This window comes from Mauremys reevesii, linkage group 6, assembly GCF_016161935.1.
Source record: "Mauremys reevesii isolate NIE-2019 linkage group 6, ASM1616193v1, whole genome shotgun sequence".
NCBI lineage: Eukaryota > Metazoa > Chordata > Testudines > Geoemydidae > Mauremys > Mauremys reevesii.
Genome location: NC_052628.1, coordinates 128,720,568 through 128,735,480, shown reverse-complemented (window position 1 = coordinate 128,735,480; position 14,913 = coordinate 128,720,568). Strand labels below are relative to the sequence as shown.

The 14,913-nt window shown below is 49.2% G+C and overlaps 1 protein-coding gene across 1 annotated transcript; it reads left to right on the top strand.

Annotated features, from left to right (window-relative positions):
- Nucleotides 1-6,342: 6,342 nt before the first annotated feature.
- On the top strand, nt 6,343-13,821 carry LOC120408650 (ras-related protein Rab-17-like). The gene is made up of 5 exons (XM_039545801.1): nt 6,343-6,637; nt 8,015-8,140; nt 10,838-10,931; nt 13,380-13,524; nt 13,669-13,821. The coding sequence occupies exons 1-4, from the start codon at nt 6,446-6,448 to the stop codon at nt 13,397-13,399; spliced, it is 432 nt and encodes a 143-aa protein (XP_039401735.1). The 5' UTR covers nt 6,343-6,445; the 3' UTR covers nt 13,400-13,524; nt 13,669-13,821.
- Nucleotides 13,822-14,913: the final 1,092 nt, after the last annotated feature.

Genomic DNA, 14,913 nt, shown 5'->3' with positions numbered 1-14,913 from the left:
GAGTGGGTGTGTGCTGTAACAAAGAGCTGGGGCTGCTTTGCCAGACACTGTGGGCTGGAAATCCTGTCAGGAACAGGCAGCAAGTTTCTTTTCGGGACTTGATTGCTTGGGTAGCGAGGTGGAGCCGGAGCTCTGTAAGCACAACTCGGCAGGATTTCCCTGTCCCACGGGACTGCCTCCTCCTCTCTGTCCAGCCCTTCGGAGAATGTGTTGAGGGAAATAAAGGTGAAGCTCTGAGCTGAGGCCAGGCATTGTTAGTAAAATTGCAGTGTCTTGAGGCTCCATCTTCTTCAGGGTCGATGGGTCATCACAGGCTTCTGCAAGGCACCAAGACACTGAATTGAAAACCTCAGGGCTACAGGATCGAAGACATGAATCTCATTCGCCCCGGGACTCGCACTGTTTGCTTTCCATTTCCCTTCTCCCAAGCTGCGTGCCTCTCCTCCTGCCATCTCCACTGCCGTGGCTGCCCTCGCTGCCCCTTCCAGAGCAGGAGATGAAGCCACCAGCATGGCTCCCGGGGGAGACGTACCCCTGGAAGATCCAACTGCCTCCTTTCATCATGCCCATGTCATGGTCTCGTGCGTGCTGCTGTCCTAGGCACATGCCTTGAGATCGGCTCTGCACTCAACAGCTCCATTTCTTGCCTAGCAGGCTCCAGTGACTGCACAGTGGCCAAGGGCGGGCAGGCTGAACCACACCACAGAGGAGTGGTTGCTGCTCTCTGGGCACCATTGGTGTCTCATAGGTTTCAGCAGTGGAGCCCCATGGAGGCACCATGCAGGGGGGAGCTGGAGCCGGTTCCCACAGGTTCCCAAGAACCGGTTGCTAAAATTAGACCTCCGTGGAGAGCCGGTTGTTAAAGGGCCAGGGGTGGGCAAAGATCTGTTGCTCCCAGGAGTCCCAGCTGGGAGGCTGAGGCTCCCCGGCCCTTCCCCGCATCCCCAGCTGCAGCATGGCCAGCCGCCGGCACCAGCTGGGCAGCTGAGCTCGGGAGTCGTCCTGCTGCCGCTTTTTGAGGCAGCAGGTGTGTGTGGGGGGGTCCTGCTGCAAGCTCCAGGGCTGGCTAGGAGGGAGGGGGCAAGTGGGTCCATTGGCCCAGGCCCTGCAGGGCCCCTGGCCCCATGAGGATGTCTCCTCCCAGCCCTACCGCCCCACCCCCCCACACAGCTGCAGCATGGCCAGCAGCTGGGCAGCTCAGCTGTGATCCTGAGTCGTCCTGCTGCTTTGAGCTGCCAGCAAGGTAAGGGGGGAAGGGGCTGCAAGCTCTAGGGTTGCCGGGGGGGGGCGAGTGGGGCAATTTGCCCCAGGCCCTGCAGGGGCTCCTGGCCCCACGGGTATGTCTCCCCCTGCCCTGGCCCCTCCCCCGTTCCCCCCTCTTAAATCAGAACTTTTTATAGGAAACCAGTTGTTAAGATTTTGGCAGGTCATCACTGGCACCATGTGTATCTCGACCAACATTAGAGGGGTGAAATACAGTTTGCTAAGACTTCTGTGCTAATTTATTGATGTAGCGAAATGCCCAGACCCTATATGGCCAATCAGCAAGAACTCTAAGCAACCCTCCGCTCCTAAAGTGCAGGACAGGACCCCCAGCTGCAGGAATGACCTCTTTGCACACCCCTCCCCCCCACACTCAGTTGGTGCACTGAGCTGAGCCAGACCAGAGACTGAATATAGCTTTGAAAATGTGGCCCATCTTCATAACACCAAGCACTAGAAACTGACTTCAAGAGAACCTATTTGTTAGGGTTGAAAGTTCAGCCACTGATGGTTCCCCACCCCCTACCCCCAGGCCTCCCACCATAGCCAGCCTCACCTGGCCTTTGAGACTCCTGAGAACCACAGGGATAGGGCCAGTGAGGTTTCTTGGTAAGGAACAAGTCCGATGGATTCAGGGCTGTGCATCTGGACTGCCCCTTGTGAGCCTAGCGCTGGAAGCTTTGGGACCACCTGTATCAAGTTGGTTCCAAGAGCCCAAGCCAGTGTATTGATGGAAGAGCTCTCTCAGGAGGTCAGGTATTGGGGGGGAAACAGGTTGGAGCGCTATGACCAGTATTTAGGATCGGGACTCTGGAGTTCACAGTGCTGCTACGAGAGGCCACCTGACATTGTGACTGTGGCCACAGCAGCTCAGACTGTTGATGAGTCTATGGATGAGACTTGGTCTACACCTCAGTTAGGTCAGCACGTTGCCCTGTGGTTGGCCACACTCCTGCGTGACATTGCCATGGCAACCTAACCTGCACGGTGGATGCACCTGTGTTGACAGAAGAAGGCTTCCATCGCTGAAGCGCCTGTCTGTCGGGGAAGTGGTGGCCTACACTAAAGGAAACCCCATTTCTGTTGGTGTGGGCTGTGTCTATACCACGGCGTCATACTGGCCAATACAGTGACAGAGCTCTGTTGGTACAGCCCCCCTGTACTGTACATGTACCCGTAGGGTTAGACTCCCATTAGGATTCTTTTAAGCATGTTGAGCTTGAATGATTGGAACGGGGGTGCAGGAAGGATCATAGAATATCAGGGTTGGCAGGGATCTCAGGAGCTCAGCTAGTCCAACCCCCTGCTCAAAGCAGGACCAATTCCCAACTAAATCATACAGCATCATAGAATAGCAGATAGAATCACAGAATATCAGGGTTAAACTGGAGCCACGTCTCCTGCTACGCTGAGTGGGAGATCGAGGACTTGGGCCTAACTCTTTAGAGTGTACGCAGCTAATCATCCGAGGGCCTTGGAGCGCACTGTCAATGCCTTTTGAACAGGGTTCTCTCTTTGCAGAATATGGCCCGAGAAGAACGCAGCAGGTGGGGGCGGGGCCGTCCACGGAGCAAGCCTACATCTCCAAGGTGGTTCTGCTGGGGAGCGCGGCCGTGGGAAAGTCAAGCACAGCCTTCCGCCATGTGAAAAAGGACGTCAGGGAATCCGTGCCCGCTGTGGGATGTGAGTGAGTGGCAGCAATGAACTAATCCTTTGGTGCAACACAAAGGGCCTGATCTGCATCTCCCTTGTAGCAGGAGTGTCTCTGCTGAAGTCAGCGGAGCGACGCTAGCGTGACGTTTGGTTTTGCTTAAGCTCTCAGGCCCAGCAGAGCAGCAGCAGGACGTCACCAGCAGGCAGGGTTAGGGGCTCCAGCTGGCAGCTCTGGCAGCTAACGGAACGTGACCCAACAGACCCCCAACGGTACAGCCCGTGAGCGCGGGGTTAGTTTGGTTTCTCAGCTCAGGCACAGGACTGACAACGGCGAGATCCGGAAAAGTCTGGTTAAGGCGGCACAAGCTGTGCAGGCTGATGTGCCCATTTTAAAAGCTGGGCCTTGTCTGACGCTGCTCTTCAGAGCTGGATCTTTAGGCACCAACCTAAGAAGCACGTCTGAAAAAAGTCAGGCCTCAGCATCTCCTGCTCCACCGACACCAGTGGCAAAGGGCCTTTGGAGTTCACTGGCAGGGAGGCTCAGGCCCCAGGCAGGACACATTTCTCTGCTGGGGTAGATTGGAGACAGGAAATCATGAACAGGGGACCAGCAACACAGCTGTGTTCATTGTGGAGTCAGAGTGACAGCTAGCGGTTCATTGCAGGTAGTGCAGCATTTAAATAGGTCACCTCAGCGGAGCGTTTTGGTCTACACCTGCCAGTTCTGAGTAACCCAAGAGAGTGTTCACCATTTACTATTCAATGTTATAGATTTTCCCCTCTGCGTTCTCTCCGTGCTCTCCCCCTAGTCCTGGCTCTCCCAGCTGCCCCCACAGAAATACTACCAATCGCACTGTATTATCTCTGGATGGGTGCCAGTCCCAGTCCCAGCGCTCACTGCGACATTGCACCACGTTCTTACTCTCGCTGCACAAACTGACACAGGCGCATCCTGGAATCCCAGGAACTGCGCTTCAGAGTCCGATCTAGTGGGTTTGGGTTGGAACCACCCCTTGTATAATTCCTGGGTGTCAGAAAACAGACGTAACACTCTGTTCTGCCCTGTTTGTGACAGAGGACGTATGACAACGGAGCCTCCAACGGATGACATTTAAAAGGCTATCTTCCCAGACTCCCAGCAGCTCTGCCCATGATATCGCTCCAGTCACTCTAGTCAAAGCAGCCCATCTAGACTCTCCAATGTGATCAGCAAACCTGCCTTTGACATTTTCCTGCTGTTTCAACAGACACCCACTCTCACTAGAACTAGGTGAAATTTCAGCTGAACATTTTTTCTGAAAAAGCTGCAGATCCAGGGACACGACCACATTTTAGGAGTTCATGGTAACAGTGTTCATGTAGCCAGGTTGGTCCCAGAATATTGAAGAGACAAGGTAGGTGTTTTATTGGACCAATTTCTGTTGGTCGAGAGGACTAGGGTGACCAGATGTCTCAATTTTACAGGGACAGTCCCAATATTTGGGGCTTTATCTTATCTAGGTGCCTGTTACCTCCACCCCCATTCCGATTTTTCACACTTGCTGTCTGGTCACCCTAGAGGGGACAAGCTTTTGAGCTTTACAGAGCTCTTCGGGGTCTGGGTAGGAAGCAGAGGATTTAGCTGTAACACTCCGGTTCCTTCCTCAGACCTGAAGAAGAGCTCTGTGTAGCATGAAAGTGTGTCGCTTCCCCCAACAGAGGTTGGTCGAGATAAGATCTTATCTCACCCACCTTGTGAGTTCATGGTAGTTTCACTGAATTGTTTTAAAAAAAAAATCACAATGTTTCATTTTTTGGTTTGAAATGACTTTCAAAAATTCCTTTAGTCTTATTTTAAAAAAATTTATTTAGAATGGTCAAAGTTAAAATAAATGTTTCATTTGACCCAGAATAAAATTTCTCTCGACGTAGAGTCAAAATCTTTGAAACATTTCATGTGGTGTTGGACTTGCAATCAATTTTGTTTTGACTTTTCAAATTGCCAACAACAAAACCAAACCACCATTATTCACCCAGTTCTGCTACGCGCTCCCATCATCAGAAGCAAAACATTCATCTCAGTAGGCAACATTGGTGGAAAACATGGCTTTAGTTTTTATTGGAGATGTCAACCCAAGGTCGGTTAAGTCTCTTTAGGAAGTTTTGCAAGCTTACAGACCCTGGTATGAGCTAGGGAGGCCATTGATGTTCATGGGACTGATCCCCACCTGTTAGATGTTGACTTCAATGGAGGCAAGGCCAATTTACATAAGCAAGGATCTGGCTCGGTGTCTTTACGCCAGAAATAGGCAGAAAGACCCTTTTCTTCCTGTTTTAAAGAAGGGCCCCGACCTTTGCCAGGAGAGTGGGGATGGAGGGCCCAAGGGGTCTCCCACGCTGCCACACACACCAGGCAGTCACAGTGCCTACACCAAGGAGTGTGGTGTCATTCGCCTACATTACTTGCCACTCAGAGAAAGCTTCTGTCCCTCCCAGGGCTCTCTGGAGAGCTTTGGCTCTGTACTGCCTCCTTTACCTCAAGCCCATGTATTTGTCAGACAATCTGGCCCTTAACCGATGGCTTCTGCCTGTCTACTGTGCACAGCCGCACATTTGAGCTGCTATAGCATTTTCAGACCAAGGATCTTCAAACATTTTGCAGACATTTGCTGGCTTTCGCAGCACTCCAGGGAGGTGGATTTTAATTAGACCCATTTTCCATCTGGGCAAGCTGAGACAGAAAGGTTAGGGGCTAGGCTGGGACTTGGCCCACACATTTGCCTGGGGAGTCTGGGAGAGCAAAGGCCTCTTCCCCCCTTTACGCCTCTGGGCCAGGTGTGCAGGAGCAAATGTGCACCTCTCACTTCCCTAGAGCCGGGAGAGAGGGTACAGGCATGGTCTTGGTGTCACCCCCGCCCACTGGCCAGCAGAGCCCTGCCAGTTTGGGGGTGGGGCAGGTTTGCTGGCATGGGCTAAGAGCAAGAACAAGCAGTTGTAGCTCAGAAGCATCTGAGCACCTCCCCGGGGCTACTCCTGGGACAGCGCTGCTTCTGTATAATCAGGGCTGTGCTTAGGGGCCCACGCGAGTCTTAAGTGACTTGCCCAAGGTCATGCAAATCAGTGTCGGGGAGACAGCAGTATTTCTGTTACAGCAGCACCCAACAGGGGCCAGGCACTGTACAGCTGGATTAGAACTCAAGACTCCTAATTCCCACCCTGCCATCACATTTCCTCCAGCTAGACAGCTGCAAAACCAAAGCTTGCTAATGCCACTAATATTGATGGATTGAGCAAGAACCATTGTTCTCATTCCTCTTCCCCTCCCCATCTCCCAGCTACACCCTGCTGATGTGCATTGGTGCACTACCGGGCTGTGATTGGGTAAGACCAGTTCACCAGCCTGTTTGTTACATTGCTTTTGGGGGGGGGGGTGTTTTAATTCTCTCTCTCTCATCCTCCCTCCCCCTGCAGCCCTTTCCAACCCAATCTCGACACCCATCTTTCACACAGATCACCGAGATGAAGGTTAACATTAATTAAGGTGCATGCTATGGCTTTCTCAAGGAGCTGTCCCATCTCTGCGCTTCCAGGTTCTTTCTTTACCCAGCTGGTATGTTTAGAGACTGCCACGATCAAGCTTGTGATCTGGGACACTGCAGGACAGGAGAAGTACCATGGTGTTTGCCATCTTTATTACAGAGGGGCGAATGCTGCCCTTCTTGTATTTGACATAGCCAGAAAGGTAAGAGCAGCGATGGCTTGTTCTCCTGCCTCTCTCCTCCAGAAGGGTTTGCCTTTATCTTTCTAAAATATCCCAACTGAATCTTGATCATGCAGCCACGCCGCTGGTAGGCTGCAATAGTTCTAGTGTAGGGTCGCTTCCCAATACGTCTCCAGACATTTCAACCAAGACTGCTTTTTCCTGCACACATCACGTAAGGGCTACACATCATGGGCAGGTTTATCCTTCTCTTCTGGTAAAGGTGGGTGAAGACATGCAAGGAACTGGTACAGACATTTCACTGACAGTGGACAATAAATGCTCACGCTTTCCCCCTCAAAGCCAAGATTTCTCTGTCTACCCCTGCCTCCCAGCCCAGTCCAGCTCACCAGCCAAGTAGGTAATGAGGGAGCATCACTAAGTGCTCTTTGTTCCCCTACCCTCATGTAACCCCACACCTGGGTGTGGTGTCCTGTCCCATCTAGTGGCACCGACACCACTTAGAGCAGAGGTAGGCAACCTATGGCAAGGGTGCCGAAGGTGGCACGCAAGCTCATTTTCAGTGGCACTCACACTGCCCGGGTCCTGGCCACCGGTCCGGGGGGCCCTGCATTTTAATTTAATTTTAAATGAAGCTTCTTAAACATTTTAAAAACTTTATTTACTTTACAGACAACAATAGTTTAGTTTATATATTATAGACTTATAGAAAGAGACCTTCTAAAAACATTAAAAGGTATGACTGGCACACGAAACGTTAACTTAGAGTGAATAAATGAAGACTCGCACAGCACTTCTGAAAGGTTGCCAAGCCCTGACTTAGAGAGAGATAAAATGAGTTACACTAATGTCTGTTTCTGATGGACTGTTCCAGGGGGACATGTCGCATGATCTCCCACTACGTTATGAAGGTTTTTTCCCTTTTACTAGTAATATGCAACACACAGGAACCGCAACACCGAGGGCCATATGTCTGTATTACTGCCATGGTAGTTACAGAAGGAGGAGACCATAGGCTGCTGACGAGTAACATCTCACAGTAACAGAGCTTTATTGAAGAGGTAGACCAAGCTTCTAAGAATCCTTGCCCCATCACAAGAGAGCCCAATCACCTCAGCCCATCACCTGTAGGCTGGGTCTACGACCCACTGGGGATCCATGGTGGTTGGGTCATGTCTGATGGAGGAGAAGTCATCCTTGGCTTTGGGGAAGCAAGTATATTTAGAGCTGGTTCCATGCTGAGTAGTGCTCCTAGCATCACTATCTGTCAAGTGCATTACCCATTTGTTTCTACCATTTTTACCCCTCACCTGCCAATCTCCTTTGGGCCATGTGACAGCTGCTGAGTATCTGTTGGTTTAATGTCGGTGTGTGTGTCTCTCTCTCTCACCTTTCCAGGCAACTTTTGCGAGAGCAAAGCTATGGTTGAGGGAATTAGAGAAGGAATTTCTTCCCGATGAGCTCGTGATTGTTTTAGTCGGCAATAAGATAGATCTTGCTGCTCAGCGGGAATTCACCTTTGAGGTAAGTGCACTGCAGTAAAATCTCAGCACTTGGCAGATTCTCTCTTTCAAAAACACCACGGCAGCGTGTTTCCCAAGTGCTGCACTTCAGGCTTTCACACTGAACAGTTTATAAGTAAATGTTTATGTGAACGCCATTCTCCTAGCAGTGAGCAATATAGCAAGGCCCCACTGGCTGCCAGTGATGTTAGAGGTCATAAATCCCATTTTGCCATCTGTTTCAGCTGCTAACTTTCTTGGATCTTCGAGACTTTTCTGAGCTTTGGTGGGTTTGTTCAGAGGGTTCAGAGTGTGCATCGGTAGGTTTCCATGTCAGACAGAATGTTCCCAGATGTTGCTTCAAAACTTGCCATCGACGAGTCAATGCAGAGAAAAATACATAGATGCTTTGAATTATATTTAAAAAATTCAGCAGCCTCACTAGAAGCTGATGCTGCATCACTGACCACCAAGTTCAGTGAATGAGAACTGCATGGGACAAAAGAAGCTCGAGGGTTTAACTCTCGGATCCGTGTCTGCACTCCTCTGTTCTTTCCTCTCACGTTGGCACCATGATCGTAGCCCTGACCTCTCATGTCAGCTATCGCAATTCCTGTATCTTCCAGCTTTTAAGAAGCACATTTGTCATACCAGCTCCTGTAGTATCATCAATGTCAATAAATTCTAGAAAATGCTCTCTGACCGTCACCATTGCAAGGACATTTTCACTAGGTTCTTCTCTTGTTACAAAATGCACCATTAAAGTCATTTATTGTATATGGCTGATGTTAGGTGTGCAGCCCAGAAGTCAACTGCTGCAAATGGACCATTTTGAGTACCACTACAAATTCTTTTTCCCCTCTCCTGCTGGTAAAGGCTCACCTTAACTGATCACTCTCATTAGAGTGTGTATGGTAACACCCATTGTTTCAGGTTCTCTGTGTATATATAGCTTCCTCTTGTATTTTCCACTGCATGCATCTGATGAAGTGGGCTGTAGCCCACAAAAGCTTATGCTCAAATCAATTTGTTAGTCTCCAAGGTGCCACAAGTACGCCTGTTCTTTTTAGTAATACCTTGCTGACTTCAAATCTGCCACAATCTTCTGTTTGATTTTTGTTACCAGTAACTATATGATCTCATTTTGAATGGTTTTTCCAAGGTAGTGGTGTATGTACATTTCTTGAGTGGTGACTCTTCTTAGATGCTCCTGGAGTACAGCATCAAACTCAGCCATTAGCGCCACACTTTTAAGGAAGTTTCCATTGTTTGGCCCAGACAGCTGATCTGAACATTTGTGTCTATGTATCTCAGGAGAGCTCCTTCCTGCTTAGATACAAAAGCTTCCTTTGCTTTCTTTCTTTTTCTGAATGCTGCCCCAGAGGGGCGTTTTCTTCTTTCACTCATGACTGCTGTTCTGTGCCAGCTAGAGTGGCTCTCAACACTCAGTTGAAGGGGACAAATAAGCAGGCTGGTAGCAGGGCCTGAGTGAGGGAAGATATCAGCATCTTAAGGCCTAACTGGCTCCTATTATGTCAGTTGACTGCCTGTTCTCCTCAAGCGGGTTCAGGGAAGCAGCAGGAAACAGGAAGCTCCCTAAGAAGCTTTAAATCTCAGCCCAGGAGAGCCTGTTAGTGCATCTATGGTTGCAGTTGTGCTCCTGCTTTGACCCTGTGGTATTAATGTATTGACACCTTTCTTTTCACCCCCCCCCCTCCACTTTGGACAAGATCTCGCTCTGAATATGTCCAGTCCAAACCAAGCCGTCTGCAAGGCTAGTGCATCCAAACCCGGTGAGCCAGGGAGTATTAACAGGTTCCAGTCAGAGCGGCTGCAATGCCTTGAGCTGTGCAAGAGAGAAAACAAGTGTTGCCTAAACAGTTCGGCTGCAACCGTGTGCCTGGAACAGAAGGAGCGTGAGCTGGGGAAATAGGAAGCTTTAGGCTTCGCAGCAGAATCTGCTGGAATGCAACAGTGGCTCTATCACCGGACACGCTGCTCTTCAGAAAGGTGGGGAACTAAAGTCAGTGTAAACTAAGAGCTTGTCTGCACGAGCGGGGGGGGCAAGGTCTAGGGTGCACTTGTGTGTTGTGCACTAACTGGCCCATAAGGACCTGCTGGCATGCACGGAGAGTTCCCTAGTGTGCATCACTGCAGCACGCACAGGCCTGTTAGTGCGCAACACACTGGAATGTGTCCCACTCCAGTGCAGACTAATGCACCATGCAGATGAGTTCTGAGCCTTAAGGCTCCTTGTACATCATTAGTCTGACAGTGCAAGCGCTGGAGCTAACGACGGGGGTACGAGGCCCTAAGGCAGTTTGCAGCATCCGGCTTGGAGATTTGTTCCAGAGCCACCCTTGCAAATAGCTGGAGATTTCTGCATGCTCCTCTTCCTACTTCTCAGCCACTAGTCAGAAGAACCGCAACTTGCCCTGCTACACTAGTGTTTGTGTCCATTCGAGATTGCTTCTCCAGGTTGGCACCCTGCAGCCCTGTCCACACTGGGCAGGGCCCTGTAACGCCTGAGGTGTCTGATCATACAGGGAGGAGCTGTGCCTCCCTGCCAGGCCTAAGGACAGAGCCAATACCTTGTAAATGGAGCCCTTATTTCCACCACTTTCCAGGACATTTCCCAAGCTGGATGTGATTACCGTGCAGAACACACCTACGTCTACTTTGAAATAACCCTGGTTTTGTACCTTCCCCGCCCAACTAGGAGGCGGAGGAGTTTGCAAAGAGTGAAAGCTTAATCTACATGGAAACGTTGGCAAAATCCAACCACCAAGTGACCGAGGTGCTTATGGCCATAGGTAAGTTCCAAGTGAGAAGCCGCTGGACAGGTAACAGCACTAGAGAGGTCTGTGCCAGCTCTCTGCCTTGTGAGCGATAGCACTGCACCGCTTGTCTGCTCCCAGTTGCTCAGGGGCAATTAGGGTTGAGTCACTTGACCTGAAGAGGTCCAGGAACTGGAAAGTCTTTACTGTGACTGCAGCAGTGCCTTGCCTGTAGGCCTAGACAAGAGGTGACTGGTACACTCTGGCCTGTCAAGCCTCACAGCTGCCAAGAGCGAGCGAGACAGATCCAGAGCAGTGGCTTCCCCATTGCAAACACAGACAGGCTGCCCCCCTGCTGCCCACCCCAACTTCTGAGACAAGCAAACTTCTGGAGTGGTTCTGCCTTTGCCGCCGGGGTGAGGGTGGAACCTGCTGAGCGCTGAATGGGGAGGAGGTTCACCCACCCTTTGGAACACCAGCCACTGGCCCTAGCAATGGGGAAGTGGGAATTTCTCCCCACTCCCCAGATTCCTCACTGTCACTCCCAGAGGAGCTCTTCTCTCCGAGACCCATTCCCCTTGGCCCCAGTTATGATCCCCAGACAAACCAAGCCATGTTTCCTTCATCCCTCAGGCCAGAGATCAGAGGCCTCACCCAGGCTGCAAAACAAGATCCCTGCATCCTTCTTCCTTAGGGGGTAGAATAAAGCCCTCGAACCGGCTAGGACAGTGGCTCTCAACCTTTCCAGATCACTGTCCCCCTTTCAGGAGCCTGATTTGTCTTGCGTACCCCAAGTTTCACCTCGCTTAAAAACTACTTGCTTGTAAAATCAAATATACAGCACACAACTACTAAAAATTGCTTACTTTCTCTTTTACCATCATTAATTAGAATATAAATATTGTACTTACATTTCAGTGTATAGCGCACAGAGCAGCATAAACAAGTCATTGTCTGTATAAAATTGGAGTTTGTACTGACTTAGCTACTGCTTTTTAATGTGGCCTGTTGGAAACGTAGGCAAATATCTAGATGAGCTGATGTTCCCCCTGGAAGCCCTCTGCATATCGCTGGTTGAGAACCACGGGGCTAGGCAACAGAGCCAGAGGCTCAGCTAGACTGAGTCAGCCTCGCTCCACTGGACTGGCCCAGGCCTGGAACCCTGGGGCTCTGTCCCACCCATCCCACTTCGCCTCCTGGGCCTCTGATACGTAGCTTACCCCACAGACGTTAGCCAGCTGACCCTGTATTGCCATATGGGGATTCAAACGTGGGGTATGCCTCCCGCTTGACCCTGCACTAGTGCACAAATGGCAAACCGCTGCCATTACCTTGGCAGTCCGTGAGATGGCACTAGAGTCTTCTCATGTTTGTTCCTATTAATGAAACCGCTTGGAGAAAGCTCTAGAATAATAGGACACAACGGCAGCAACAGATTCCACCTACAGCATATCATGAACCAATAATAAGCATTTACTACCCCATAGATATTCTTGGTCCTTAAGAATGCTAGCAGTTTGAGAGTGACAATTCATGAGTCACCTAGCACCCATCTTATGCCAGTTTCAAGTTAGGGTCTCCTACTTCTACTTCCTTTTTAAAAGAATTTCACTAAAGCTTATAGAGATGTGATTTGCACATCATCACCACCATTCTATCTGATAATGGGATTTCCTACAGACAACTTGGTGCAATACAACATTTGCTGTCCTGGGATGTCCATGATGCAGGTGCGGTGGAATCTGTAGATGTTCTAGGGTGGGGAATGAAGAGGTGTATGGGAGAGTCCTGAGGGAGGGACCATTTTCCAGAAAGAACAAAGGAGCATGAGGAAAATTGTGGATGGAAGTTTGTTAAATAGTAAGTGCAGGAGTCCTAGGCCAAGAACCATATGGGTCTCAAAGTAAAAAAATAGGAAGTTAATAAAGTTAAAATGTAAACTTAACTTAAATCAACATTATAAATAAGAACATACCGGGTCAGACCAAAGGTCCATCTAGTCCAGTATCCAGTCTTCTGACAGTGGCCACTGCCAGGCGTCCCAAAGGGAATGAACAGAACAGGTAATCATCAAGTGATCCATCCCCTGTTGCTCATATTTAGATATTTTAAATCTTAATAAATTTAGAGGGGCAGATCCCCAGGCCTAGCCAAAAAGCACATGAGGGATGGAGAAAGTGGCTCCTAAGGTTCCTTTTCCTCTCTCTCTTGCTTGTTGTGGGTCAGTCCTTGGCATAAATTGAAAGAGCCCTGGGGCTGCTCTAAGTTTCACCACCAGGAACCATTCTGCTGGTTGGGGATTGGGCCACACCCCAGCCCACTGCTGATGGGAGGGGGACACAGCAGAGGACGCCGTAGCTGCTCCATTAGCGGATGGAAAGTTGCCCTAACAAAGTCAGAGCAGGCTCCGAGTATGTAGCACAAAATGTTACAATAGCTCAGCAGAGAAGGACCGAGAATTTCTTATTCTGAGTTTCTTCACAGCTCCCGAGTTATTGAAATAGGAACAACAGAAGGAACCAGCCCCTCAGCCTCAGCCCTGGAAGAAGTCACGCGTGGACCTGCGAGAGCCAAGCAATCACACTAAGAAGTGTTGCATGAACTAAAGGAAATGGCAGACTGACCTAAGGTTACCATCAAGTGTGTTTTTATTGGGCGGGGGGAAAGGGGGGAAGGGAGGCTCGCCCTATGTATTGTGTGCAGGCAGCATGGTTCTAGGGGGCAGCTGGTGTGTCAGACCGTGATTATTGCTTTTATTTTTCATTATTGTCAGTGTTCGATTGAAGAACTGTACGAGAGGAGATATTGCCCAATGCAAGGAACCTGAAAAGCGCTGCAAGTCTCCTCTCGCTTGTGTTTGCTCAGTGTTATCATTATACAAGAATACAGTGCAAAATAGCTTCACAAATAAAAACAGCAAAAAGGAGAGTAATCTCTCTCTCTCTCCCCTTCACCTTTGCAAATTTATAAAACTTTTACAGAGGCTGTTAACAGGGACCCAGATCTTGAAAGATTTTCTTCATAAATTGGTAGCAGCATCGACACTGCAAAGGTAGAAGAGGAATGAGGAGAATTCTCCTTTTGTATTTTTATCTGTCACACCACTGTTTCTTGCTTGAGCTTCTGACAAAATATCATTTTGGAGCTCATTACTTAAAATCAACAGTTCTTTGCCCCCCAGACAGCCCAACAATAAAACTCATATCATTATCCCTACTCCATGTGTCACTCTCAGACTGCGTATAGGCCTGAGAACTCTTTCTCATCTGTGTGATCCATACCTGGTTATCCTGTGTAACATTTTGTGCTGACCTGATTTCTGACTGTCCACCGCTGTGCTGCAGCTGTGTGAATTGGCTTCAATGAGGTATAGTTCTGTGACAGGCAGCTTGAAAACTCTTTCATGCCAACTGACACAGCGCTGAAAAGTGCAGGAGCCACTTTCTCCTCCTCATGTGCTGGATGGGATCTGCCACATTTATTAGATTTAAAATATCTAAATATGAGCAACAGAATGGATCACTGATTACCTGTTCTGTTCTTCCTGAGAGCCTGGCAGTGACCTGTCGAGCATTATTTATAATGTTGATTTAGTTAAGTTACAACCTTTATTAACTTCATTTTTGCCTTGAGACCCATATGTTTCTTGGCCTGCACTTACTGTTTAACAAACCACAACTCATCTTCACTTATCTGGAAAATGGTCCCTCCTCAGGACTCTCCCATACACCTCATTCCCACCTAGAACATCTGATTCCCACCATGCATCCCATGTCTGAGCAACCAAATGTTTATTGCACCTGTAATAAAACCAAAGATAAATTGCAAATCTATCTCTTCTTTAGTGAAATTCTTTAAGGAAGTAGAAGTGAGACCCTAATGAAGCATAACATACTTCAATGTATTGCACTCTATCAAACTGCGTTAGACCAAGAATATCTATTGGGTAGTAAATGCTATTATTGGTTCATGATATGCCATGGAATCTTGTTGCTGTTATGTCCTCATTTTTCAAGAA

Coding starts and splice junctions, on each gene's coding strand:
- LOC120408650 (XM_039545801.1), top strand. CDS start 6,446: ATGGCTTTCTCAAGGAGCTGTCCCATCTCTGCGCTTCCAGGTTCTTTC. Junction 8,141..10,837: donor AGCGGGAATTCACCTTTGAG/GTAAGTGCACTG, acceptor CCGCCCAACTAG/GAGGCGGAGGAGTTTGCAAA. Junction 10,932..13,379: donor CGAGGTGCTTATGGCCATAG/GTAAGTTCCAAG, acceptor GTTTCTTCACAG/CTCCCGAGTTATTGAAATAG.